Below are 26,594 nucleotides of genomic sequence, written 5' to 3'. Positions count from 1 at the left end.
GCAGGCAGTATTTGCATGTGTGTCCACATAGGTTTGTAGGTGATTTGTGTCTCTTCCGCTTACGTGGATAGCGTATGAATACGGTGTCGTGTGTGTTGGTTTGTTGATGTATGTATGAGTATGTGTAGCGGTGCTCTGCTGTGGAGAGCTGGTGTTGTGTTGATGCCTGTCTTTGTCCATGTGCACTGAGGCGTGATAAATTAGCTTTGTTTTTATTTCCATATTGTTGAAACAGGTGCAGATACTCATGTGCCTTTATTTACTCGTGTTGATGGAGACTTTATATAATTATAGAGTTAGGTGTGTCTAGCTTGAATGTAATACATTCTCATAATGGGTGAAGTGAGAATGTTAGCTGCTGCTGTGCATTTAGGTGTTTAAGTGTTGATGGATGATGCACAGTGTGTTTGTAAGAATGGTAACACTGCATTTGGATAGTCTGCCTACAGAGACTTTACAGATGTTTTTTTTATTTATTTCAAGTTCAGTCTTTCTAATTGTTCACTGAACATCAACTTAAACAAACCCAACCCCAGCCTAACCCATAAGTGTGTTTATAATCTGAGCATCTGTAGATAGTCTATAGGGGACCATCCAAATAAAGTGTGACCGTAAGAATTAATACACGTGTTCATGGAGGATCTGGGTGAAGCAGTGATTTCTGTGTGTGTGTGTAAGTTAGACGAAGGGTGTAGCTGTCAGCTAACGTGTGTACCTGTGTGTTCCTTCAGGCCGGAGAACGTTCCCACGGAGCTTCATGCCAGTTCCCCAGGAGAACCTGCTTCAGCTGGTCCCGTCGAGTCGCACACGCAGCTACAACGGAGAGAGCACCCTGCAGTATGATGCCCTCCCCTCAGGTTCCCCGCGCAACTGTCACATGTGTGAGTACTTACACACACACACACACACACACACACACACACACACACACACACACACACACACACGCACACACACACACACACACACACGCACACACACATACATACACACTCACACACACACACACACACTTACACACACACACAAACATACACACACAAGCACGCACACACACACACACACACACACATACACACACACAAGCACGCACACACACACACACACACACACATACACACACACACACGCAAGCACACACACACACAAGCACTCACACACCCATACACACTCACACATACACACTCCCATATACATACTTGTGTGGATAGAAACATGCAGAAACACACTCACAAATACGCATATGCTCATAAACACACACACAACTTAAAAGGGTAGCACCTTTCACGATTGCACAGCTCTCTGAAGTATTTGTGCACTTGCATGCCTCCCTTTTACATTCATACATACATACCGTAATTTCCGGACTATTGAGCGCACCTGAATATAAGCCTCACGCACTGAATTTTTTAAAAATAATTATTTTTAACATAAATAAGCCGCACATGTCTATAAGCCGCAGGTGACTACCGCAACATTGAAACAAATTAACTTTACACAGGCTAAAATGAATATCAAAACTAATACAATAGTTAGTTTTGCCAGTTAGATAAGTGCACTGTTGCTTTAAGAGCGCACAGTCGCAAGAGTCAATCAGAAGCTAGAACGTTAGATTGAAGACAGACGCTAGTTTGAAACCAGTGAGCTAAAGAACTTGAAGACTGGATTTGTATTGTTGTAAACGTTTATTTTATTTTCTAAAGTGTTTTGAGTTGTGTTCTGTCTACGCTGGTAGACTGTGGTTATTTTGACATTAGTTAAGTTATTGAGAGATACTGAGAAATCGCGTGGAGCTAAGCATCCATGCGGCTGCATCCATGCTAGCATCCTAGCTCCACAAAGCCACCGTAAACACAAAGCCACCGTATACAGTCACAGGTATCATAATCCATAAATTAGCCGCATCGTTGTTTAAGCCGCGAGGTTCAAAGCGTGGGAAAAAAGTAGCGGCTTATAGTCCGGAAAATACGGTACAGTACATGAACTCACACCCTCCCCCACACTCACCCCATACCACACACACACTCTCGCTTTTTCCATTACACGCGCACCTCCAAGCGAACACACACAAGATCTATATCCCACAATCTCAGAGCAGTACATCACCCAGACATTTATGATTTCTATATTGATTATTTTCACTTTCCATGGACCTAAGTTACACTTCTCCACCATCGACCCCTGTTGAAAGAGCTTACTGACCAGCCAAGCGTCCTCTAACCAAGTACAGAGTCACTGATGCATTTTCATGAGTATTTACCCACATACCCCATATCTTGGGAGAAATACCCACCGTGCACAGCTGCTAGTTTGCATCCCAGCTTACCTGAACTAAGAGTTAGCAGGGCAGCTAATGAGCCAGGTCAGAGGCCAGCTTATCATGGCCGTGGAAGGAAGCATCACGTGGAAAAGAAAACCTAAAGCTGCATTTGCGCTTTGTGGGTAAAGCTGACCAACCCTACTATATATCGACCACATTATTGTCTCATTTGGACTCACCACTGCCACCTTGTGGAAGGATATCCTTAAGAAGGTCCAGGTTGTTCTCATTAGTGTGTTAGAGTGTAAGTATGTGTGTGTGTGTGTGCTCCTAACCACACAGCTACGTGGTGTAAAACCCTTGTACAGTCGCACTAATCAACTCCAGTCTGACCCATCACGAAGAGGCGTCAGTCTCTGAGTTACGATTGCACGTACACACACACACACACTTGCACACACATACTCACACACTCACACAAAGTCGTAGCCACATTGTCTGCCTGCGGTTTTAACTCCCCGTCTACCCCAGTCTACCGGCCGCATCGCCCACACACACGACCGGCGAAACATCCAGCGCAGTCTTGAGAACTACAGATTCAACCAATCAAAACAGAGCCCATGGTATTTTTTTTATCCTAAGAGCTAAGAGGGGGTTTTCAGAGCTCAGATACCCCAGTAGTGTCATGCTATATGTCTGTCTCAGACAGTGGACTTACAGCATGTTAATTGAGCTGTGGTTTGACAGTGTTGCTGACTTAGTGTCTTGCTCGATGGTGTCTTGAGTCACTCACAGCTAAGCCTGACTGTTTCCATTCGACCGTGGTATGTGTTTGATCCCGACACTTTTCCAACAGTTTTTCCTCCTGTGTGCTGTGCAACTGTGTTGGATCACGAGCACGTTCCACAGGATAGACGTTCTGAAGAGTTATGTGTGCCTTCCGCACAGAGTGAAAAAGACGCTGCCCTGAGAACCGGCCAGGTCCCGGAGAGAAATATGAATGCTGAGCGTAGTCCAGACATATAGAGTAGGAATCTGTGTGTGTGTCTCACACTGATTGCCAAAACAAGATCCTTGTCCTGAGTGATTCATTTGTGTGTGTGTGTGTGTGTGTGTGTGTGTGTGTGTGTGTGTGTGTGTGTGTGTGTGTGTGTGTGTGTGTGTGTGTGTGTGCATGTGTGGCAGATATGTGAAACATGATGCTGTAAATCTCTTTTTAAGTAAATTTCATTGTGGTTTGATTCTGGTGGAGACTTTGTGTCTGGGTCGAGATACTGTTTGTATGTGTGTGTGTGTGTGTGTGTGTGTGTGTGTGTGTGTGTGTGTGTGTGTGTGTGTGTGTGTGTGTGTGTGTGTGTGTGTGTGTGTGTGTAAGTGCATGCATCTCTGAACATTATTAGAAATGTGATGCATGAGCCTACACACACACACACTCCTTGTGTTTGTGCTCTATTTTCACCTTTGTCAGGACAATGGATCTGGCAGTGTTTTTGACGTTGCCATGGTTTATGTTTTCTGTGACAGCGCCGCGGGCACCGGTGAACTGGCGGCAGGGGAAGCTGCTGGGCCGCGGGGCGTTTGGAGAGGTCTTCCTCTGCTACGACGCAGACACGGGCCGCGAGCTTGCGGTCAAGCAGGTGCCCTTTGACCCTGTTTGCCAGGATACCAGCAAGGTGAGGGTGGCGTGTTACTAGGGGATGATATGTAGTTCTCATATGGTAACATCCATAATTACCACCTGAAAATGCACAATAAAACGGCTTGTTTTCTATCAGGAATATGTATACACTCTCCCTCTTTCTCTTTTTCTGTCTCTCTTTCATTCTCTATCTCACTCTCACTCCCTGTGTCCCTCTTTCTATCGTATCAGTCCAACCGCCAGTACTAGAACATTCTAGAGTACTCTGTCCTTTTCTTTATCTGTCCTCCCGGCCCCCTGCTTTTTCTCATGTGCCCTGTTCCCTCTCTTTTGCTCTCCTCAGGAGGTGAACGCTCTGGAGTGCGAGATCCAGCTGCTGAAGAACCTCCGTCACGAGCGAATCGTTCAGTACTACGGCTGCCTGCGTGACCCAGACCAGAGAAAGCTCTCCATCTTTGTAGAGTTTATGCCAGGGGTAATGCATATGTGTATATTAGACCAGTGTGTGTGTGTGTGTTTGGGCATACATATCTAAAGTGTGTGCATGTTATTGTATTTCAAAGTGCAAATATATTAGGGGGGGGGATCTAATAGATTCACCTTAGACTATAACTTAGAAAACTAGCTGTTTTGAAGAAATGGCCTGAATTGGCTGTGCCGATCTACACATGTATATCTGGCTAGTGTCAGTATCTTTCTACTACTACTAGTGGTCTTGCAAGTTATCTAGAAGTTGTCTGGTCCAAATGCAATTAAAACCTGATACGAGCAGCGCGACCAGCACGAGGACTAACGGTCCCAGCGGACCGCAATGTCGAAATCACATCAGTACGCTCTGTGCTCCGCTCCAGCAGGCGAAACCCCACGCCAAAATGTCACCACCTCTCAGCAAACACGTCGTACGCGGTCGTCTCTGTCAGCGCTCTGGGGCAATTTATGAGGTCGTTTCGTCTTACAATGAAACATTTTAATGAGACTGTGTCTCTCCCAAGGCCTGTTTCTAATATTTCAATGGCCAGCCACGCTTTGCTTTCACTTTACGAAGACTGTTTGGAGAGCGTTGCAGTCTGTTGTCATTGCCGGGAAAAGGTGGTGGGGGATTGTGTGTGTGTGTATGGGGGGGGGGGGGGGGGGGGTGGGTGTGTGTGTGGGGGGGGGGGGGGGGAGTAGTTAGGTGGAGGACTGTTTATGTTTAACGGAGGCTGTTCTGGAAGTGTGTCGTGGTGGCTTATTGGAATGCTCAAGCGGGTCTTTCCTTTTTCAAAGATTCTCCGTTAGCCAGGCCAGGGCCGTGGTCTGTGATCCTCTGATAAGACTAAACGCAGGAAGACATTATGCAGGCAACACGCATGGGAGCTGGTGTCCAGTAGTAATATTTCATCGTGTCAGAGCCAAGTCCGTGGAGTATTCTAGAGAAAAGCCATGCAGGGCATAAAAGGGTTTCTAGTGGTGAAGCTTTTCAGTGGTGGGGTCCAATGGTGTCACATTCTATGATGTGGTTTCTAAAGGTGGGGGAGTAATTCCCAGATGTAGTTTCTATGAAATAGATTCTATAGGGGGTTTCCGTGGTGAGCTATGTCGATTTGTCCAAACTGGGAGAGTTACTGGGCTTAATCTTTGATTGCGTCAGTTAGCAACCATGAGATCATCACTCTCAGTGATGCTCTGGGTGATCTGTAAGGGGACCACAAGGGATTTTTTTCTTTTTCGTCAGTGGCCGTAGAGTTGAGCCAGCGGTGAAGGAGTACCGCTGTATGTAAAGTGTGTCAACACTGTCGATTGCATCAGTCTGATTAGATTACAATACAGAGGGGCCTCAATGGGGTTTAGTCCAAATCGACAGAGGGGTCTCCCCCGGCCGGTGCTAGAGGTGGGTCGCTGCTCCATGGGTTGCGTCACTGCTATCTTTGGGGATCTGTGGGGCCTTCGCGAGGCCTCGTCTCCATAGTGACGAGTGGAAAACAGGAAAGGGGAGGGGGAAACGTGGCCTTGTGTTTCACCAGGGAGAGCTCGAGACTTAAGACGTTCTGGCTAACTTAACATCCTATTCAGAGTGAAAGGAATGTACAGCAATATAACGTTTTTGTCGGGGGGTAGGGGGCCGCGATCCTTTGCATCCATGTGATTCTGTAACTTTTTGGTAAAAACTATTTCAACTGCACTTGGCTGAAATGTTTACCTTAATAGATATGTGGATTGATCATTACATATGAAGAAAGATTGAAAGAGATTTCTCATGACCTTTATTTCTATAACTCCTCTCTCTGTCTCTTTCTCTGTGTGTGTGTGTGTGTGTGTGTGTGTGTGTGTGTGTGTGTTTCCTTTAACATCAGGGCTCTATAAAGGACCAGCTGAAGGCATACGGTGCTTTGACAGAGAAGGTGACACGCAGATACACTCGTCAGATACTGCAGGGCGTCTCCTACCTTCACGGCAACATGATTGTACACAGAGACATCAAAGGTAACTCAAACTGACGCTCTGCTCTAGGTTAAACTCGCCGACTTTCTTCTTGGGCTTTCATGTTGGTCTTCTGAGCCACTGATGCTCAAATCGCAGGAGAATCGCTCTGGGTTATTTTCAGACACGTATTAGGTCATGGTGTTCCCACAAAAATATTGTTTCAATCATCTGAAAAAAAAAGCCCAAACGTTAAATATACGCCTCCGAAATATACCTCCGCTATGGAGGCTGTCTAGACAGCTGAGGAAAAAGCTCGGCTTTGGCTACATCCAGCGTCAGACAACACTGGTGCCTCTTATTCCGAGCCTCAAAGTTTCTCAGAGGAAAAAAAAAACCTAGAGATGATAGAGAACGTGTGAGACTCACAACGTGTAACATAGGGGCCATGTGAGTTTCCACTCCTTTTACGACACAATATCTACTGGACACACACACACAGCAAAACAGAACTGTATCCATACGTTCCACTTCCTCAGTTCCATTGCATGAAGCCAAGAGAACCCTGCATATACGATATAGCAGGAAGGCAGCAGACGTGCCACGCCAAAGCAAACTCCGAAGACCGTTAATCAGATTTATGTGCGAGAACAAGGAAATCTCACGTTCTCATAACAAATAAATGGATCTCTTTTGGAAAGCTGGAACAAGCAAGTGGAGATACTCTTTCGTCTTCTCTTGCTCTCTTTCTCTCTCTCTCTCTTTCTCTCTCCCTTCCCCCTTCTCTCTCTTTCTTTCTCTGTTTCTCCATGTCTGTCGTCTACATTTCTCTCATAATTCTGTCGTTGTGAAGTTAGGCCCTGGGATTCCAGGGTGTGGAGGATTTGTGGCTGGCGGGAATTAGTCACTGCTCAAACAACCAGCCCAGCTCCCAGGCAGCTAAGCCACCCCAGCTCCGCTCTAGCGGAAAAATCACAGGGCCCAGAGACGTGGGAAGAGAGACATAACTGCCCCCATTCTACCGCTCACTTCCGAGCGCCAAAATACAGCGGGGAATTATCTAGTTGTTGATCGCGTCAGCCTGACGTGGCGGTTTTAGTGAGTCTTACTCTGTAATGTCTCTCCTGTCACAGAGGTGTTAACGTGTGTGTGTGTGTGTGTTTTTTCTAACAGGGGCTAACATACTTCGAGACTCCACAGGAAACGTGAAGCTGGGCGACTTTGGGGCCAGCAAGCGGATCCAGACCATCTGCATGTCTGGCACAGGCATTAAGTCTGTCACTGGCACCCCCTACTGGATGAGTCCGGAAGTGATTAATGGTGAAGGATATGGGCGAAAGGCTGATGTCTGGTATGACAAATCTTAGTCTGCTTTTGTTTTACCCGAAATATTATGTTTGATTTACTACTTGTTTACTCATTCAGATTTATGTTACATATTAATAATAATATTTAAAAGGTTTTAATCTTATGAATCATTTAACAATTTATCTTTATTCATAAATGACTTTTTTATTCCCTCAGGAGTGTCGCCTGTACAGTGGTGGAGATGCTTACCCAAAAGCCACCTTGGGCTGAATATGAGGCCATGGCGGCCATCTTTAAGATCGCCACTCAGCCAACCAAGCCCAACCTTCCTGACGGCGTGTCAGAAGCTTGCCGGGATTTACTGCGGCAGGTGTTTGTGGAAGAGAAGTGCCGCCCCACCGCCGACCTTCTGCTCTTCCACCCTTTCGTGCAGGGGGCCTTCTGACACCCCCCTGGACCCCCACCCCCGCCCCGCCCCAGTCTCTAGGGCCCCTCGGTGACCATAAAGGGCCCAGCACCTCACCCACCAACTAACTGGGTCACCACACTCCACCTCCCAGTGACCAAGAGAAGATGCTCTCCACCTCTCTACAGCACAGTCTATCTCCGACTACTCCATGCTTACAGAGGCAGGCACACAACACAGTAAAACCCTGTGGTCCTGTTTAGATCCCACCAACTCCCACTCATTCTAGTACCACATACTCATGTAGTACTAAATATGGTTAGAAATGAAATTGGTCACTATCGAAAGAGGAAGTTCAGGTTTATACTGAGTCATCTCTGGCCTCTTTCGGCCAGCCAAACCTCCATGGGTGAGTGGGTTAGACTTCAAGGGCGTAGAGGGCATGGGCGAGGCCTGAGCTGGCTGGCTCACTGGCCCAAGGCATATGTGACGCCACCTCACCGCTCCTACCTCCAGCATCCCAGCCAGAGAGATGCAGTGGTGGCCAGTGAGGTGGCACTTCCACTGGAGGGGTGTCCAGCTGGCGTGCTTCGGGAAAAAGGGGGTTCAATTGCATGACAGTGATATGTCACCTGAGTCATCCACTGTAGGATGTGACAAAAGCATTTTTTACATTGCTGTATGTATCACATTCAGGTGTTAGGAAACAAAGCCATTTTGATGGCAGTTCCACCACCTCCCCCAAAACACACTCAAATCCAAGTTTAATACCATTGGATTGCATTGCGTTATATGTTATAAGAGACAGCACATAAACATTTTGATAGCTAGTTTTCTATTTGAAGCATGTCGATAAGAAAATGTCAGTACTGTAACAAATACTCGTTGAGTAATTTTGATATGGTTGACTGTAATGGTTAGAATCTAACCATTTGAAGATGACACAGACCAATACTTGTCTAACCACCTAAGTGGTGAAAGTGTGTGTGTCAAACAAGTGTGTCTTCTGAATGTGCACAAATGCTTTAGATAGATGAATAATGAAGCACATTTTGTAATGCAAAATTCATCTCGTGAAGGTTACATGATTATATGAAGCGCTCTGCCCCCTGTTTTAAAAGGAGTCAATCACTGTACTGAAGTCGTTTGTTCCCTTTTGCACTTTTTGTATCTTGCATTCATAGGGTGTTAACACACAGGACAACTGAAAAAAGAAATATTTTTTATGTTTTACAAATTAAAACTTTGTATATTTTTTTTTAAAACAGAGAAATGTGGACTCTTCTAAGGTTTGGAGGAAAATACCAAACATTTTGTATTTTTTTTTTTAAATATACATATACATTGAGATGCTCTTAAATTGTCTTAGCAATACTGCAATGCCGACATGTACGGCTAGGCTGAAAATAATCACACATGTCCATGTCCTCATAGATCACAGTATGTATCATACACCTTCACCTAAGTGACCAAAGAGTGGCTTATGCCTATGAAGAAATGGATGGCAAATGTGGGGCAATTAAAATGCAGTCCTGGCTTGGGGCTGTCGTGTAAAGATTCAAATTGCAGAGCCTGAACAGTGGGTTCACTGAGTGACCCATGTTTAATTGGGTCATACGATGTACTTGTGTACTTAGGCGAAGGCACCGAGTCTTTGCATTGCATTGAGCGTCTTAGAATAGAATTTGAACGGCAATCAATTTCTTCCATTTTAATTGGTCTGTCCTCAGAATGATTAAGTGGCCAATACAAAAGAGGCAGAGAAAATGGGAATGTACAAAACATAATGCTCACATTTGCCATGCATTAATTAGCAGAAAACCATGAACAAAAATGACTGTAAAGTAAAAGTGCCTTGTAAACCATAATGTAAGAACACAAATGGTAAGACGTATGCATTCCATTGACATCTGTCTGTATTTCGAGAAAGGAATATAGAAATGATTTACATGAAAACGATTGTATTGTAAATATGTTATACCGCACTTGTATGAAATTACATTTCATTATATTCAAATTATATAAGTAGACTACCCAAAATTTCTCGAGACGGAAATTCTTTATGATCTCAGAGAAGTCAGTAGAACATGATAACAGTGCTTTTGAAAGGGGCTCTGAACACTCAGTCTTGGCCTTGATGATGAAGCCTGGAACAGTCAATATCTTTTGTACATTTAATTTAATAAATTAAATGTTAAAGACATACCTTTGTGTTATTGTGTCATTTCTGGGACTATACATCAGTTGGTTGATGTGTAATGCTTCTTAATGTAGCCTACTTGTACACCAGAATGTGAAGAATAACTAATTATGCTTGAAACAGCTTACAACAATCTCGTTTCATGTCTAAAGTAAATAAGAGGGCTGTCCATAGAGAATAAGGGGCTGTCTTGAGGTCGTGGTCTGCCTTGGGGGATGGGTGTGGTGCAGTTTACGTTACGTATGTTGCTGTTTGGTAACACCGGTTCAGCGTGCTACAACACGCGCAGGCGCAAACACCTATACATTGAATTGTGAGATTTTCTATCAGCTGCAATCGTGCAAGAACATTTGCGGTGCTGTGCATTGTACCACGCTATTATCAATATGTCTAGTTCGCGCACGATAATCTGTCTACTGCGAAATGATTTGCGTCTTCACGACAACGAGGTAAGTTCGATGCTGATATATTTAGTATACTCACGGATGTATTACTCGCGTTACATCAGAAGACTAGCGAGTACCCTAAGTATCACGTTATTACTTGTCAATATTCTTATATTTCGCTTCCTCTGTATATTATTGTCTCTGAGACAAAATGGGATATTTAGAAAGATATCCCGAGTAAAGAATACAAAGTTACTCCAAAAATGTCGAAAACAAGGGCAGTACATATTACACAAAGTCTCTTTAGACCAGGCAACTCATTGTTTAGTACAGCGTTTATAAACGTAACAAATCGGTCGCTGCCATAACGTTGTACAATAGCAACAGTGGGTGGATCAACTTTTCTCTGTGGTGTTGCTTGGGCTTTTGTAGCAGCAAGGATTTCCGGAAGTTACGTGGTTACGCCATTGGTCACACCAGTATATATATTATATTATATAGATATATTGTGTATCACCAGAAAACACATTTGACATTGATTGGATTTTAGAAATACATGTTCCATTGTCTATCCAGTAAACTGTAATTGGCTTTTGTAAAGATGTCAATATGAAAAACTTTTTTTTTCCAGGTGTTCCACTGGGCCCAGAAGAATGCAGAGCACATTGTCCCACTCTACTGCTTTGACCCGCTACAGTATTTGGGAACCCACTGCTTCAATTTCCCAAAGACAGGACCTTTCCGTTTGCGCTTTCTTCTTGACAGTGTACATGATCTGCGGGCCTCCCTCAAAAAGCGAGGAAGGTGAGACTAGACAGTAGGCTATTTTTCCGTTAGCTTTAGGATAAAAACCACAGTATGGAAATTAAGGCAGTGCCAATTTGTGTCAATGGTGGGCTCAAGGTTACAGGATCTAACAGGACGGAAAGCATAAAACTGTAGTGGAGATGTCTGTCCATTGCTAAAATACAATATACATTATCATTTGCATAGGTTCTCAAAGAAGGTTTTGAGCTGGGGTTGGGTTATTATGTGTTTGTGTTGTGGAGGCAGGGATGGTCAAAGCAGACCAAAAGAGGAGGTAATGACCTGCACCCAGAGTTAGCATCCCCTGAAAATAGTTGCTCAGCAGCAGAGCGTAAGCATTTCAGGCTTCTCTGTCTATCATTACAGTAATCTTGTGGTGCGTTGTGGAAAACCAGACCAAGTGGTTGATGATCTTATCAGGCAGCTAGGCTCAGTCACAGCTGTAGCTTTCCATGAAGAGGTTTGTACGAAGCTACTGCATTGCTCTCTAACTCAGACTTAAAGAGATCTGCTCTCCGATTCATACCTTGTCTGCTTGCGTTCCAGGTGACGCAAGAGGAGTTGGAGGTTGAGAAGCAGATCAAGGATGTTTGCTCGAAAAACAAAGTCAAAGTTCAAAGCTTTTGGGGATCCACGCTTTACCACAAACATGACCTGCCTTTCAACCATATCAGCAGGTAAGGGAATATCACCATCATCATCATCATTGTTTATTCAGGGAGAATTGACTGAGCACAGGGCTCTTTTGCAGCAATGCCCTGATTGAGGCTACATAATACATACAACAATAAATAAACAAACCATAACAAAACAGACAAAATAAATAAACAAAACACATTAAACAACTCAGAAATGAAGTATAAAAAAAAAATTACATAAAAGTAAAAATAATTAAATCAGAGAATCATTTAAAACAACAGCATTGAGGCACATCCTTAGCATCTAAAAGGCTCTTAAATTGGTTGACAGACAAATACTTGGTAAGTTTCAACTCCACTTGAACAGTGTTCCATTTATGGGAAGCAAATAACTTAAAAGCTATTTTACCTATATTAGTTTTTGTAAGGGGGATTTCAAGGGAGGCTCTGTGACTGTGTTAAAAGTGACATGAGATAATTAGGCAGTTTTCCCACTAAGGCTTTATAAACAAATAAAATACAGTGTTTTTCCCTCCTGTCTGCTAGAGGGGACCAACCAACATTCTTGTATAAGTTACAGTGGTGGGTCCTGAAAGCGTCTCCTGTAACAAAGCGAATAGCACTATGGTAAACAGAGTCCAGGAGTTTTAAGGTAGAGGGTGCAGCATACATGTAAACAATGTCACCATAGTCAAGAACTGACAAAATTGTTGATTGCACTATTTCCATTCGGTTTTCAAAAGTAAAACAAGATCTTATTCTATAAAGAGCGCCCAGTTTAATTTTAACCTTCTTAGCTAGGTCAAGAACATGTGATTTAAATGACAGCCTATCATCTAGCCAGATACCTAGGTATTTATAGGAAGGAACTTGCTCAATATTAGTCCCAGAACGGGTGCATATCCTATGGGTGGGGGGGACATTATTTCTACCATTGGGGAAAATCATGAATTTAGTCTTAGATTCATTCAGCATCAATTTGAGGGACTTTAGGGAATTCTGTACACAATCAAAAGCATGTTGAAGGTTTGAAACTGCTTGATCTATAGAGGGCGCTGAGGCATACAAAATTGTATCATCGGCATAAAAATGGACTTTGCAATGTAAGAGACTGTCATGTCATGACCATTTGATGATAAACATATTCACAGTATCACTAATCACATCATGATCTTGGAGAATTATGTAAACAAATAAATAAATACCTTAGCAAAATGTTTTAACAGACAGGGCAAATCTGTATTCAATCATTCTGCATTCTGTATCAATGTACTTATGGATCAGGGTAACAGTATGTGATCATATACAATCTATGGTAACAAAATGACAATACCATTGACTTAGCTCATAATATGGTGAGTAACATTCTGTAAATGTTCATTAAATTGACACTCATTCAAAGATGAAATTGATTGACATTATTTTGTGTGGGCCCAAGTGAATGTGTGCCTAATATACAGCTTCCTCCCTAGCTAGCAGCCAGAGTTAGCAGAATGGTAAACTGGAACAGTAACAAATGTATTTAACCTTAACTCGGCAGTTAGTTTCCAGGGCAAAAAAAACAAACAAGCAAAAAAACAATAAAAGAAACCTTCACCGTGTTTCCAAACACCTTGATACAGTTTAAACTTAATCAGATAAATTAATAAATACACTTTTTCTTTTCTCACACTGGTGGTGTTTCTGTTTTTTTTTCAAATTTTCCCAAGACAATAAAATAACCTTATTCCTAATTTGCAGAGCTGCTTCACAGCAGTACAGTTCACAACGGTATTTAACTGGTTAACATCATACATTCAGTAGCACAGGGCATATAAAGTTTTTACATTTCTGCTCAACAGTTCCACTTTTTGACAAATGACATCACAATGCCTTTGATGGAACCGTATACCGCTGTTTTCCTGTTGTGTCGGACATGAACTGAATGCTTACATTATTTTGTATCATCTTACTCTGTAACCCATGACCCTGGTTATGTACTCTGTCTTTGTAAGAGCAAATAGATGAGAGCTAGCTCATTAGCATTCAAGTGGCTTATGTGAAAATTCAGGTTCTCCTTTAGCATTTGAACTCTTTCCCCCCCAGATAGCCTCCTTCCTGCTATGAACAGTCATTGATGTTCACTGATTGGCTGATGGAGTGCTCACTCATTATTAGAGGCAGTTTAACCCTTTATTAGTCCCACAGTCTTATGTGGCTCACGACATCCCCTCCTATCCAAACCCTGCCACAACAGGGACTTCCCAAAGGCACTGGGACTCAACAGTAATTGTCCTTCATTCACCATTACTTAACCTTGTCATTGTTTGGCTGGTAGAAATGAAGGCAGAACATTCACAACCAGCAATGAACATAACAATAGTAGACATTATACGTAACATACATGAGAGTGGAACAAACATTGACAGTACAAAACAAAATACAATGAAACTCGGGACTTTTATAATATAGTCCTTGAACCTAATAAGGAGTTGTAGGTATCTGAGGTTGACTAGGCCTTTGCGTGTCCTCACTATCTGCACTGGATTCATCTGCATCCTCAGATAGCACTCTCCCCTCAGACTCGTCCTCTATCGCAGCTTTTCAACCAACAGGGAACGGGTTCTTGAACTGGATCTGTTCAGGATTCCTTGAACCTTGGTGCCATCTATCAAACCAGCCCTCATTTGCACCAGTTTTGAGTGGAGACCTTTGTAATCAAGGATGCGTCATCAATAGAGGGTGTTGCACAATGCACAAGAGAGGTAAACAGTAGCAGAAAAATGGCCGATTGCATTGATTACCTGCTCCTGCTTTTGCTTGCGTTCTGCTTCCTCTCCAAATTGTAGAATTGCACGCCCACTGATATCGTCACAGTTTGCTAAAACCAGATATCTTTAGTTTCCAGCTGGGAGCCATGATTTCAGGTTCCAAACCAATTTATTTTTAGTCAAAATGCTCCAAAACGGTTCAAAATGTAGTGCATGAAACCAGAACGGAACCTGGTCCCTGTTGGAGTAAATACACTTCATCAATGGTTTTCTTGAGCTAGGGACCTCAAAGACACAAGGTTTCGTCTGATCCCTGAGCACGGCTCTAGGAGGGCCACCAACTGTGAACACCGCCAATCAGAATGATCAGATGATATCAACATTATTGCCTCCTTGACCCTTTCCCAGGCTTCCTGATGTGTACACCCAGTTCAGAAAGGCGGTGGAGTCCCAGGCCAGGGTTAGGCCAGTGCTTTCCAGTCCGACCCAGCTGAGGCCTCTCCCCCTGGGCCTGGAGGAAGGGTCAATTCCCACATACAAGGACCTGGAACAGACAGGTTTGCATCTGAAATGTAACTTTACATGGGAGTTATAATTAGTGCTCCAGATTGTTCGACCTGTTTTAAAAAATAATAATAATTTGGGGAAGTGGATTGGTCAGCTGACTGTTTCACTGTGTGGTTTCTGGTGTAGTGTGTGATAAGCAATTCTACAGAAGGCTCTTTAGTATAAGCAATTCTACAGAAGGATCTTTAGTATAAGCAATTCTACATATGACTATGAAGACTACAATGCCCCTCAACAAGAATGGCATATTGAAAGAGTGTTCATAAAAAACACATAATTCAGTCATTCAAGAAAGTTGCCCATGTTCTCACTCATCCTTATGTCACTCACCCATCCTTATATCACCACATAATCCTTATGTCACTCACCCATCCTTATGTCACTCACCCATCCTTATGTCACTCGCACATCCTTATGTCACTCACCCATCCTTATGTCACTCACCCATCCCTATGTCACTCACCCATCCCTATGTCACTCACCCATCCTTATGTCACTCACCCATCCTTATGTCACTCCCCCATCCTTATGTCACTCCCCCATTCTTATGTCACTCACCCATCCCTATGTCACTCACCCATCCCTATGTCACTCCCCCATCCTTATGTCACTCCCCCATCCTTATGTCACTCACCCATCCCTATGTCACTCCCCCATCCTTATGTCACCCACCCATCCTTATGTCACTCACCCATCCTTATGTCACTCACCCATCCTTATGTCACTCCCCCATCCTTATGTCACTCACCCATCCTTAAGTCACTCACCCATCCTTGTTGATCCTTAGAGCCAGTGGCTGATCCACGTTCTGCCTTCCCTTGCTCTGGAGGGGAGAGTGAGGCTTTGGCTCGACTACAGCATTACTTCTGGGATACAGTAAGGAACCCTTTAGTATGACTTTAATTTCCTTTTTATTTTTATTTCCTTAATGTTTTTTTTATTTTATTTTATTTTTTTGTTTTTTTATTTGTTGATGTTGCTGAAATATTTGTTCACAGGATGCTGTGGCGACTTACAAAGAAACCCGAAATGGCTTGATTGGGATAGATTATTCTACAAAATTCTCACCATGGTGAGAATTTCACCTGTTCTGGGTTTATTTCCAAGTGTTGTGGTGTGTCTGTTCTATGTTAACATCAAGTCATAACTCTATTCCAAATCATTTCTGCTTCATAAATGACCTGCCAACTGCATCAGTGACATCTCTGGTCTCCCACAGGCTTGCAATGGGCTGCATATCTCCACGGTACATTTATGAACAGATCAAGAAATATGAGCGAGAGAGAACAGCCAACCAAAGCACATATTGGTATGTACAATCAGAATAATCAACCAATCAATAATAAAGATATCAACCTTATCTAATAATCAGAATAATAAACCATTATAGATGCTAGTAAGATCTTATCTAGTTGTCATGTAATTACCATACATTTATTGGTGACTGGACTGGCATTACACTACCTGTTTTTTTCTCTTCCAGGGTCATATTTGAGCTACTTTGGAGGGATTACTTCAAGTTTGTGGCTATGAAGTATGGAAACAGACTATTTAATTTAAATGGTGAGAGGATATTTCTGGTAAAGTAAAGTATTAATGATTATGTATGCCTATTATTAACCAGCGTTGCTCCTGAGTAATCAAAAGCTTGGCATGTACTCCAGAGTTTTTCTTGAAAGGCAAATAAATAATAGTAAGTAATAAATCATCTCATTCCTAACTCTTCTCATGTTTTTCCATATCAAGGTCTACAAGACAAGCATGTGCCTTGGAAGACAGACAGCAAGCTCCTTGATGCTTGGAAAGGTAGAACATAACAATATCAGTAGCAGTGCTGTGTTACGAATGTCCAATAGATAGTCCAAATATAAAATAGTTTTAGTGGTAGGTATATTGTTACTGTTAAAAATGAACAACCGGATTGATTGATTAATTAATGAATACATTTGGTTGGTTGATTGACCAATTAGCTTATTAGATTAATTAGCGTATCTCTAATATGTTTCTGACGCATGTCCTTCCAGAGGGACGGACAGGAGTACCCTTCGTGGACGCCAATATGAGGGAGCTGGCCCTCACTGGCTTCATGTCCAACAGAGGGAGACAGAACGTAGCCAGCTTCCTCACCAAAGACCTGGGCCTGGACTGGAGGATGGGGGCAGAGTGGTTCGAGTACTTACTGGTACGTATCACTCCTAGAGTAGATACAGTACACAGTTATTATTACCTAAGCACTGCATTATCAATTGTATCATCAATCACAGCAAGCTGCATGCAGTCATGAAGTCATGAAGATGTGCCTCATGGGTGTGTTTATTGGCTTTTGGTTTTGATTTAACAGGTTGACCATGATGTGTGCAGCAACTATGGAAACTGGTTGTACAGTGCGGGCATAGGCAATGACCCGAGAGAGAACAGGAAGTTCAATATGATCAAACAGGGACTGGACTATGACAATAATGTAAGCACACTGAAGTAATACGGTAATTCCAGTCAGACGTTTTAGAAGTAAAACACACTCTGCTTGGCTTAATAAAAAAATTGAATGTTAATGCTGTTGCCTGGTAAATAACTTTACATACAGATACACACATTAAATACAACAGATATATGAATTGACATGAGAGCTTTTATAATGATGATATATGTCAATGATAAGTCAGTTGTCATAGCAACCAGGCTCAGAAATAAACCATAACTGTCACGACCCTGCCCGGCCCCTCATGTCATATTACCTGTTGTCTTGGTGCATCCCGATCCTGATCTTCCATTCCTGGTGTTGTTTTTTCCCCTATCTCCTGGACCTGAGACAACAACAGATCTTTTTTTGCTATAATGAGATATTAGGAGGGTGCTGCTAGTGACCTACACCCCAAAAATGTTGTATTCCTCAAGGCCTTAGGAGCCTCCCACTATGCTCTGTTGTCGGCGACATACCTGTTGTTTATATTTAGGGAGACTACGTGAGGCAGTGGGTACCTGAACTGCGGGGCATTAAAGGAGGGGACGTTCACACACCGTGGGCCCTGAGCAGTGCAGCTTTGTCACATGCCAAAGTGTCTCTCAATGACACATACCCGTCCCCAGTCGTCATGGCACCTGAATGGAATCGCCATGTCAACAAGAAGCCTGTGAGTTATTTTAATTTTCTAAGAATTATTTTAGTCAACGGTGTGAGGGACACATAAATACACCTGTTGTTTCTACTAGCCGCTGAAGTTATGTACTGTATAATTCTGTGGTCCATAAAAATGTAAGCACAAATGACAGCACAAAGTTGCCAATTATATCATCAGACCTTCAGTTGGAATTCTAGCAAGCTTTTATCATTGCCAGCTATGTTGTTGTAGGTATTTTCATGTCATTTAGGTGGTTAGCTCACTAGATTTAGACCAAAACTCTTCACTTATGCCTTCATAGAAATGTCTAGGAGTCACCACCAGCATGCATGTATAGCTTGCATGTCTGTTTTTGTATTTTTCTCAATAGTGAGATCACCGATGTTGCTGCAAAAGCACACGCTTCTGTAACATTAGTTCTGTATGGGAGTTTAAAACTTTTCACCCACAGGCTCTTAGTTCTGAAAGGAAAATGAGAAGTGAGTACTTTGCGGGCATATTAGTGACATCACGCTGTCATTGTAATTCCCTTTTTATAACATGACCTGTTTCATTCTGGATGAATACTGTATGGGGCATTTGAACATAAGAGAAGAAAACTTCCAAATGATCTAGGACTTTGTGAAGTTAAAAACGAGCACAATAGGTTCCTTTACTATAATCACATGTTGACTATCAATAGATGTTTACCACCTGTGAAATACTGGAACAGAACTGTCAACTGTGTGGAAATGTCCCTCACAAAAACATCTGGGGCCCTCCTGAGTTTTAAGGAAATTAAAGTCTAGTAAAGTCTAGTCTAAAGTCTAATATTTAGTCTAGTTAAAGTCTAGTTTTGAAAACCCACCACCATCGTTTTCACCATGTTATATGCAATGTATAATCTGTTAACAAAATGTGCTATTTTTTGTCAGGTTGGCGCATCTGGCTCCTCTTCGAGAGGGAGAAAGGGTCCATCACATACCCACAAACAGCACAAGGACAGAGGCATTGACTTTTACTTCTCCAAGAGCAAGGGTCTGAATGCATCCAATGATTGACTATGATTGACTTCGAGGATTGTCTCTTTGCTTTTGACAGGGCTAGTTTGGGCATGCCCTTTGTCAGTACAGAGCATGTGTTATATTTGTTAGAAAGGGTGATAAACATGTATTTGTATATGAAGTATACAAACAGTACACTCTAACACAGCACCTGTTTTCTCTTTACATAAATGGTAAAGCCTTAAGCCTGAAATGCTTACATTGTAAATTGAAATGAAACTATTCATCTGTGCAATACTTTGGGATGGTATGTAGTTTGTGGACTGTTTATGTAGTTTTAATAATGACAAGCCTGTTGTACTCTTCTTTTGTGAAACGTTTTTAAATAAAACTTTTGTAATTTGGTGGATTGATCAGATCTCTGAGTGATGCTTACACTTATAAGGAAGTTGAAAGTGAATGGCAATCTAATTTATATCGAGAACTGATTAAAAAGGAGAAGGGAAACTACAAACTGACCTGTTTTGGATGGCTTAAAACCGCAAAAGATTTTTGTTAATAAACTTGAATAGTGTTTAAAACAATGTTATCTCTTGTTTCATAGCGGTTTACGACAAACAGGGGTTGCTGTTGCTGGACAATTTAGAGTTCCTCTGTAAATAGTGTGGAAATGGCACACCTCTTATCGTGACGTATTTTGGGGCCATTTCCTCATTCTTTACACGGACATTGAACATTTCTGACTGTACACTAAAGTGTGCTAGGAAGGGACTATGAATAGTATAGTTGTTTTAAAGTTATAGAACTGCGTTTTCCCTCAGTGGAGATTTTGTAATGTTTTCTCTTGGATTTTAATCGTTACAGGCTACAACATGGCATATTGTAGTGAGACCAGCGTTGACTTCTACAAAATACCCTTAGTTGCCTTAAATCACAGTGTGAGAAAAAAGCTTGGACTTTACTTAAATCCGCCCAGCACTGTCGCGGCAGACTGGACTTCAATCGCAGAGATGATGGGCTTTTCGTACCTCGAGATTAAAAATTATGAAACCTGCCACAATCCTACTCTCAAGATTTTAGACGACTGGCAGGCGCGCTGCTCAGACGCAAATGTTGGAAAGTTACTGTCGCTAATCGAGACTGCCGACAGAAGCGACATAATCTGTGATATCAAACCACTAATAGGTACGTTTTGCACAGAGGCAGTGGAATACGTTGATACATTTTCAGGTTGCCTGTTAATTTTAACATTAGCATAATAAATAGGTTATTATATGCATAGCAGACATCCGGATTTAGTAGCGTACGTGTAACCTAATTGTAGCCTATTTATTTACTGAGTCCCTGAAATCCTGTTCAAGTCGTCTGGCGGAGTACAAAATGACATGTTAAAGTTAGAAGATAGCTATCAGAGTAAAAACTCTAGTGTGAGGATTTGCAACAAAGCTCTGTGCTTCTTTCTGTGTCGACAGAGGAGGACTGCATCAAGCATCTGAAGAAGCTACAGGACCCCCCAGTTCAGGTCCCAGAGATTCACAGCTCTATCAAAACTCCAGAACCTTATGCCATGACCATGCGAGACGATCCGAGGGGTCAGTATCACATACTCTTCTGTACTGATCTTAAATCGAATTCAGTACAAGCATGATAATAACCAGTTCAAAACCTTTTCTGAGACCATATATTGCTTTTACCTTTTTCACAACTGCAACTCTGATCATTGATCTGATGAAGATTGCGCAATAACACAACAGAGCATATCTCAGAGGATAATGTGGGCCTGCGGTTAGTGAACATTGCTAACAGGAAATGCAGGCCCTGTCGCTCTCACATCCCTTTTTCACCCAGATGTTGACAACAAACGGAGAGCCTTTACATTTACATGTATTCATTTAGCAGACACCTTTACCTAAAAAGTGACGTGTAGTACAGATATCCTGCACATTGTGTTTTTTTATCAGTATGTCGACTCACTGGGTATCAAACACACAACCTTCACACCTTGCTCTACCAGTTGACCCACAGGAACAAGTGTGGAGGTTTTCTAACCATCCCTTTCCCTTGATCTTTTAGGTGAATCTCCTGAGATGTTTGATGCCTTCATCTGCTACTGCCAGAACGATTTTGACTTTGTCTTCGAGATGATCAGGCAGCTGGAAGAGACGGACCACAAGCTGAAGCTGTGTGTGTTTGACAGGGACGTTCTGCCTGGAACATGTGTGTGGACCATCACCAGTGAGCTCATCGAGAGGAGGCAAGTTGTATCACCTGTGGTGTCTCGTCTTTGTTCTCTATCTCTGGCTCCTTTGTGCTGTGTTTCTTCTTTGCCTTTGCTGAAACATTTAACGTCTGGTCTGATACGTTTTCAAATCACCACATTCCTTTTGCAAGTGACATACCAAAACCTTGCATGAGGAAAATAATCACTCATGTCCTCCACTCATATCCTTAAAGATGTAGGAGGATGGTGGTTGTGATTTCCGATGACTACCTGGACAGCGAGGCATGTGATTTCCAGACCAAGTTCGCTCTCAGCATTTCCCCAGGTAAATGTGCATGGAGTGGTCTATAGATTTGTACATGATATTGTGGTCAGGTTATTTCCTGACACATTTTCTTCCACATCCTGCATAGTGTTCTTGTCTCTTGTCCCCCTCCCCCATGCAGACATGGCTGACTGGCCATAATGCACACGCAACGCACGTTCCATTTGCTTACAGCTCTTCTCTCCCACACATTATTTAATTTAATCATAGACCTTTGCATGGGCCCTCCCTGGGCCTTGGGCTGGGGTCATCTGTACCCCTTAACCCCCCCTTACAGTGGACCTGCCTACTATTATCTCACCGTATCCATCTATCTATCTCTCTCTCTCTCTCTCTCTCTCTCTCTCTCTCTCTCTCTCGCTTCTCTATCTCACATTTATTTTTTTACCTTGCCACAGGTGCTCGCAATAAAATGCTTATTCCTGTGATCTTCAAGCCAATGAAAAGGCCCTTTCCAAGCATTCTACGTTTCCTGACAGTCTGTGACTACAACAGGCCCTGCACACAGACTTGGTTCTGGAAACGGCTGGCTAAGGCCCTGTCCATGCCCTGATGCCGTGGGATGGGTTGTGTCACCATGGGAGGTCACCATGGGGACACTGTGGTAGTATGTCTCCATTGTTGTTGTAAGGTGGGGAGGTCCCTGGTTAGGTTTCCGAGTAGTTGATGGAACTTACCTGTTAGACTCTGGAGTTTCCAGGTTTAACGGCTGCATACACCAGCTCTTTTTGCATTTGCATTAATGTACAGCTTTTTGTTTGTTTGTTTTTTAAAGAAATGTTATGGTGTTCTCCGGAATTCATATTTTAATTTTTTTTAGTATAGCATATACTGTGCATACAGTATATTGTGTCACAATGTTCACATAGCTCAACCTTATTTCAAAGATATGCTTTTTCCTTTGCATTTCTTTGTCCTGCCTTAGACAGTTCACATAAAAAAAGAGTAATTCACTATAATAGATGTGGGTGCTTTTATGTTAAGCAAGGTTTTGTACTTTGGGAATTGGGTTTCAGTGTTGTTTGCATGTAGTCAAGCAGTGCTTGTTTACAGAGAGCTTTGCATCAGTATTGCATTTTAAAAGCATGCAAAGCATTTCTAAGTAAATATTTTATTGTTCACACATTTATGGAAACATTGATTATGTTGTTTGTCAAGCATATGTTTCTGAGGAATGTCAAAGGAGGTTATGAATGTATGTCATGTTTTAGTGAGCCTTTAAAAAAACTGTGACGGTTCTGTGAATGTGTTATAATGGATCAATTTATGTAAAAGAAACTTTAATATATTTGTATTCTGTCTATATAGTCGTTATGAGTCCAAGATGATTGAATATAAATCTCTAAAACACCTCCCCTGTACTGTTTTTCTCTAGTGTATCACTCCTAGATGTATATCCAATTAAACCTTGTATGTGCACTTATAGCATATCAGTATAGCATCTAGGGTCAAATTTCAAATTTCACTGAAACCACTTAATTAGATTAGTTTTTCAATGTGTGTGATAAGAGGACAATGAAAAGACAACATTTCATGATGGACTGATTTGTTTCTTATTAATGTTTGTGTGTGTGTCTGTGTAGAGGGTGAGAGTAAGAAACTTCTCTCAGTATGACGACTTGGTACCATTAAAAAATGGAAATGAAAACGTGGCTGTTCACAGCCTGTTCCTGTAAGAACTAGTGTTGTGTAGTCATGCTGCTGACCTACTTCCTGTGTGACCTGTGGCTCTGCCATTTGAACAGACCAAAAAGCAAACAAGGAACTTCTGGTCTACGGCACACATTGTAGCTGCAGTGCCCTAAAGGAGAGTTAGAACCCCCTGTGCGGATGAGTCTGAAGTGAAATAGACAAGGTCACCCAGAATAACACCACACAGCCACATGATTTATGGTGTTAATAAAGCAACAATAATACAAATTGCTTATTTTGTCTGTAGTTACGCCAGTTGTACACTGACAGAATTATGTACATTATGTAAAGCAAACACAGGTATCGTCTCTTGGTGGTAGGTACCCTCTTAGGAATAGCCCAGTGATAGTGCATAGTTGTTTTCTATTTTACGTATGCTGGTTGACCGTTTCGCGGAGAATTGCAAGTAAACAGCATGTCAATTTCCCACTTATAAGCAGAGATTACAGTTCTTTTCCCAGTCTTCCCAAGTGATCCCCTCTAGAGTGTGGCTCTGTCAGGGTAATAACCCTTCTGCCAGTTGTTAAATAATAACAATCTTACAATGTAATTACTTCGGGCTGCAAGGGTTTCCACTTATTTTACCAAAGCTACAGTTACCACCATTACATTTTACTTTATTTAGAATTTGCAGTAAAAGCACATTGTTATGGAATTATTGCTGTTTCCAACTGGCAAATTCATACTGGAAACCTTTGGTGTTATGAATGTCTTTTTTTTCTCCCCTGTGGTGATCCACTGGTCCTGTAGTTAAGCCTATGCATTCATGTAGTTAGGGTATCTTTTTTCTTTTGATGTGCTGTTTATTTTATCATGTTTTGTCTCCAGCTTCAGTTGACATCTCTTTTCTTAGACATAGCCCTGACAAATATTTTAGTGAAGTTATTAGTTGGTTATAAAATGTAGGCCTGTTGCATTTCTCCCAGTGTTTGTCCACTGGCCAATAAAGCGTGCATAAACCATGTATGCTGTATGTTTTACTCTATGACCACTAGATGGCAGCCAACAACTGTGCCTGTACTAGAGGACCCCACACGGGGCCTAACTCAAGTTGACTCACAAAAGTTGAAAAATGATAAGGCGATGAATTTTTGTTTACAAAAAGAAATCTACGACTGTACATTTAACTTTCATATAATTGGTTTCAAACCAAAATTATGATGGTGTAAGTATCATAGAGAGGTATATAGCAAGAAATGATGAGGCATATGCCACTCAGTGACCAATTTCTTTAGAAGTATACTAAGGGAAATACGTCGAGAAACGTTTGTACATACTGAACAGTTTCTCAGAACACGTTTTCTCTTTACATGACCTAGGCTACGTAGTTTGCGTAAACGCGCAGGAGGATGTGCCATTTGACAGCAAAGGCGAAATAACCAATCAGCAGCCGTCTGTAGTGTCGCTCTTTAAAGGCGGAAGTTCCGAGCAAACCATCCCTGGGTAGAAAGTGCCACACGGGTTGGTTCTGTTTTACATTTGATTGACAGCACACACCACCATATATGAAGCAAATAATTTCTTCTGGACCAATTATAACACACCGTGCACACGGATGAAAATAAGCGACTGCAATTTCTTGGACTCCAGACTTCGCCATGTTGGTTGTGACGTTTATGTGGCGTTATTACTTCACGAGAATTTCTCTTTAAGTAAGAGTTTTTGTCGGAAGTAAGATTTGATACAATGTTACGGTAAAGTCAAAAAGCAACCAGTAGGTACAGAAAAAAAAAACTGTCCGTTTTAATGTAGATTCTAAAATTATTCAAGTTTGACATCAAGAGCAGGTCCTTTGCTGTTTCTTTTTCGACCACTGCAACTTGACGCCTATAGTAGCAGATATTGTAAATCTTTTCCCCATGTCCCAAGTTTTAATCCCCTCTTTAAAATAAGGGCAGTGTGACCTAGCACTAATGATATCTCTCTCCACACAAAACATGGAGGCCATCTGACTCCACCTCAGCTCACGACAAGAATGTGGTAGGCGGGGGCTGTGGCGCAAGTGGCAAACTTTGGGAATGATGGTAGAGGCTGCACTGGATCGCAACTGAGGGAACTAACCGTTGTTGGACGGCCTGGAATAACATTTCCATTTTATTTCCAGAAAACCACAGCAGCCATAGTCTTTGGGTCCAACAGTGTCTGCGCGACAGCACGGCCTCAGATCATTTTAAGCCATGTCAGAGGACCTGAGCTCCCAACCCTGGTCCATCAACAAGGATGATTACGAGCTACAGGAGGTGATTGGTGAGTATGTACACAGTAGCTTGCTAACCCATTGCTTTTGGGCTATACATATGTGAACGCTGATAATAGGCTGACTTAAGCACGTGCGTAACAGAAATTGCCTTTCGACTAATATCATGCGAGACCGATTGGTGACTGTTTCCTTGTTATGGTGTCACCATAGTCTCCCTTTGCATTCTGAGAGAGAAAGATCAGAATAAGGATTTTTAACTCGGCAATGATTGCTAATGATTTTAGCTCAGCTTCCTGGCGGTAGTCCTGTGACTGTGTAAAACACTTACCTATTACAACATTGTTGTTAAGTACAGTGGGCGAAACAAAAACTCATAGCTCGTTTCCTCTGCATTGAATCATTAGTGGGATCAGGAGAAAGTACTCTCCTCGTACGTTGGAGTGATTCTGGGTGACTTGAGATGTCAAGACACTCAAATAGCACATATTTGCTAGTTAACTCCGCTGTGTCCAAGCAAATACTCGAAGTGGGTGGTACTGCTATCTCTTAGACAGAATTTACCAATGGTACAGCCAGGCAATGGGGTTAGTTAACCGTTTATTCACGTGTCGAAAAGCAGAGAAGAGTGGTATTGTGGGGGTGAAAGTTTTGATAACAAAGTGGTGACTGTAAACGATAAGAGAAATACGCATA

General features: G+C 42.2%; 4 protein-coding genes across 4 annotated transcripts in view; all 4 read left to right on the top strand.

Moving 5' to 3' along the window:
* Positions 1-10,216, top strand: part of map3k22 (mitogen-activated protein kinase kinase kinase 22) — a 50,036-nt gene extending 39,820 nt beyond the window's left edge. The window contains exons 13-18 of the mRNA XM_012816155.3: positions 732-881; positions 3,785-3,933; positions 4,243-4,374; positions 6,233-6,362; positions 7,473-7,650; positions 7,824-10,216. Of these exons, the coding sequence (XP_012671609.1) occupies positions 732-881; positions 3,785-3,933; positions 4,243-4,374; positions 6,233-6,362; positions 7,473-7,650; positions 7,824-8,052 (968 nt within the window). The 3' untranslated portion in view covers positions 8,053-10,216. The remainder of the gene's footprint in view (positions 1-731; positions 882-3,784; positions 3,934-4,242; positions 4,375-6,232; positions 6,363-7,472; positions 7,651-7,823) is intronic.
* Positions 10,217-10,296: 80 nt separating this feature from the next.
* Positions 10,297-19,876, top strand: cry-dash (cryptochrome DASH). Its single transcript, XM_031584349.2, has 14 exons — positions 10,297-10,662; positions 11,231-11,403; positions 11,773-11,866; positions 11,953-12,083; positions 15,203-15,351; positions 16,149-16,237; positions 16,360-16,433; positions 16,581-16,670; positions 16,845-16,924; positions 17,108-17,167; positions 17,386-17,543; positions 17,703-17,822; positions 18,316-18,492; positions 19,395-19,876. Exons 1-14 carry the CDS (start codon positions 10,600-10,602, stop codon positions 19,518-19,520), a joined length of 1,584 nt encoding a protein of 527 aa, XP_031440209.1. The 5' UTR covers positions 10,297-10,599; the 3' UTR covers positions 19,521-19,876.
* A 284-nt stretch (positions 19,877-20,160) lies between these two features.
* myd88 (MYD88 innate immune signal transduction adaptor) lies at positions 20,161-24,665 on the top strand. The gene is made up of 5 exons (XM_012816130.3): positions 20,161-20,648; positions 20,936-21,055; positions 21,537-21,717; positions 21,918-22,009; positions 22,408-24,665. Exons 1-5 carry the CDS (start codon positions 20,336-20,338, stop codon positions 22,560-22,562), a joined length of 861 nt encoding a protein of 286 aa, XP_012671584.1. The 5' UTR covers positions 20,161-20,335; the 3' UTR covers positions 22,563-24,665.
* A 1,011-nt stretch (positions 24,666-25,676) lies between these two features.
* oxsr1b (oxidative stress responsive kinase 1b) overlaps positions 25,677-26,594 on the top strand; it is a 66,708-nt gene continuing 65,790 nt past the window's right edge. The window contains exon 1 of the mRNA XM_031584121.2: positions 25,677-25,948. Within this exon, the coding sequence (XP_031439981.1) occupies positions 25,879-25,948 (70 nt within the window). The 5' untranslated portion in view covers positions 25,677-25,878. The remainder of the gene's footprint in view (positions 25,949-26,594) is intronic.

Source organism: Clupea harengus, chromosome 17 (genome assembly GCF_900700415.2).
Source record: "Clupea harengus chromosome 17, Ch_v2.0.2, whole genome shotgun sequence".
Lineage (NCBI taxonomy): Eukaryota > Metazoa > Chordata > Actinopteri > Clupeiformes > Clupeidae > Clupea > Clupea harengus.
This window is presented reverse-complemented; position numbering and strand designations above follow the sequence as displayed.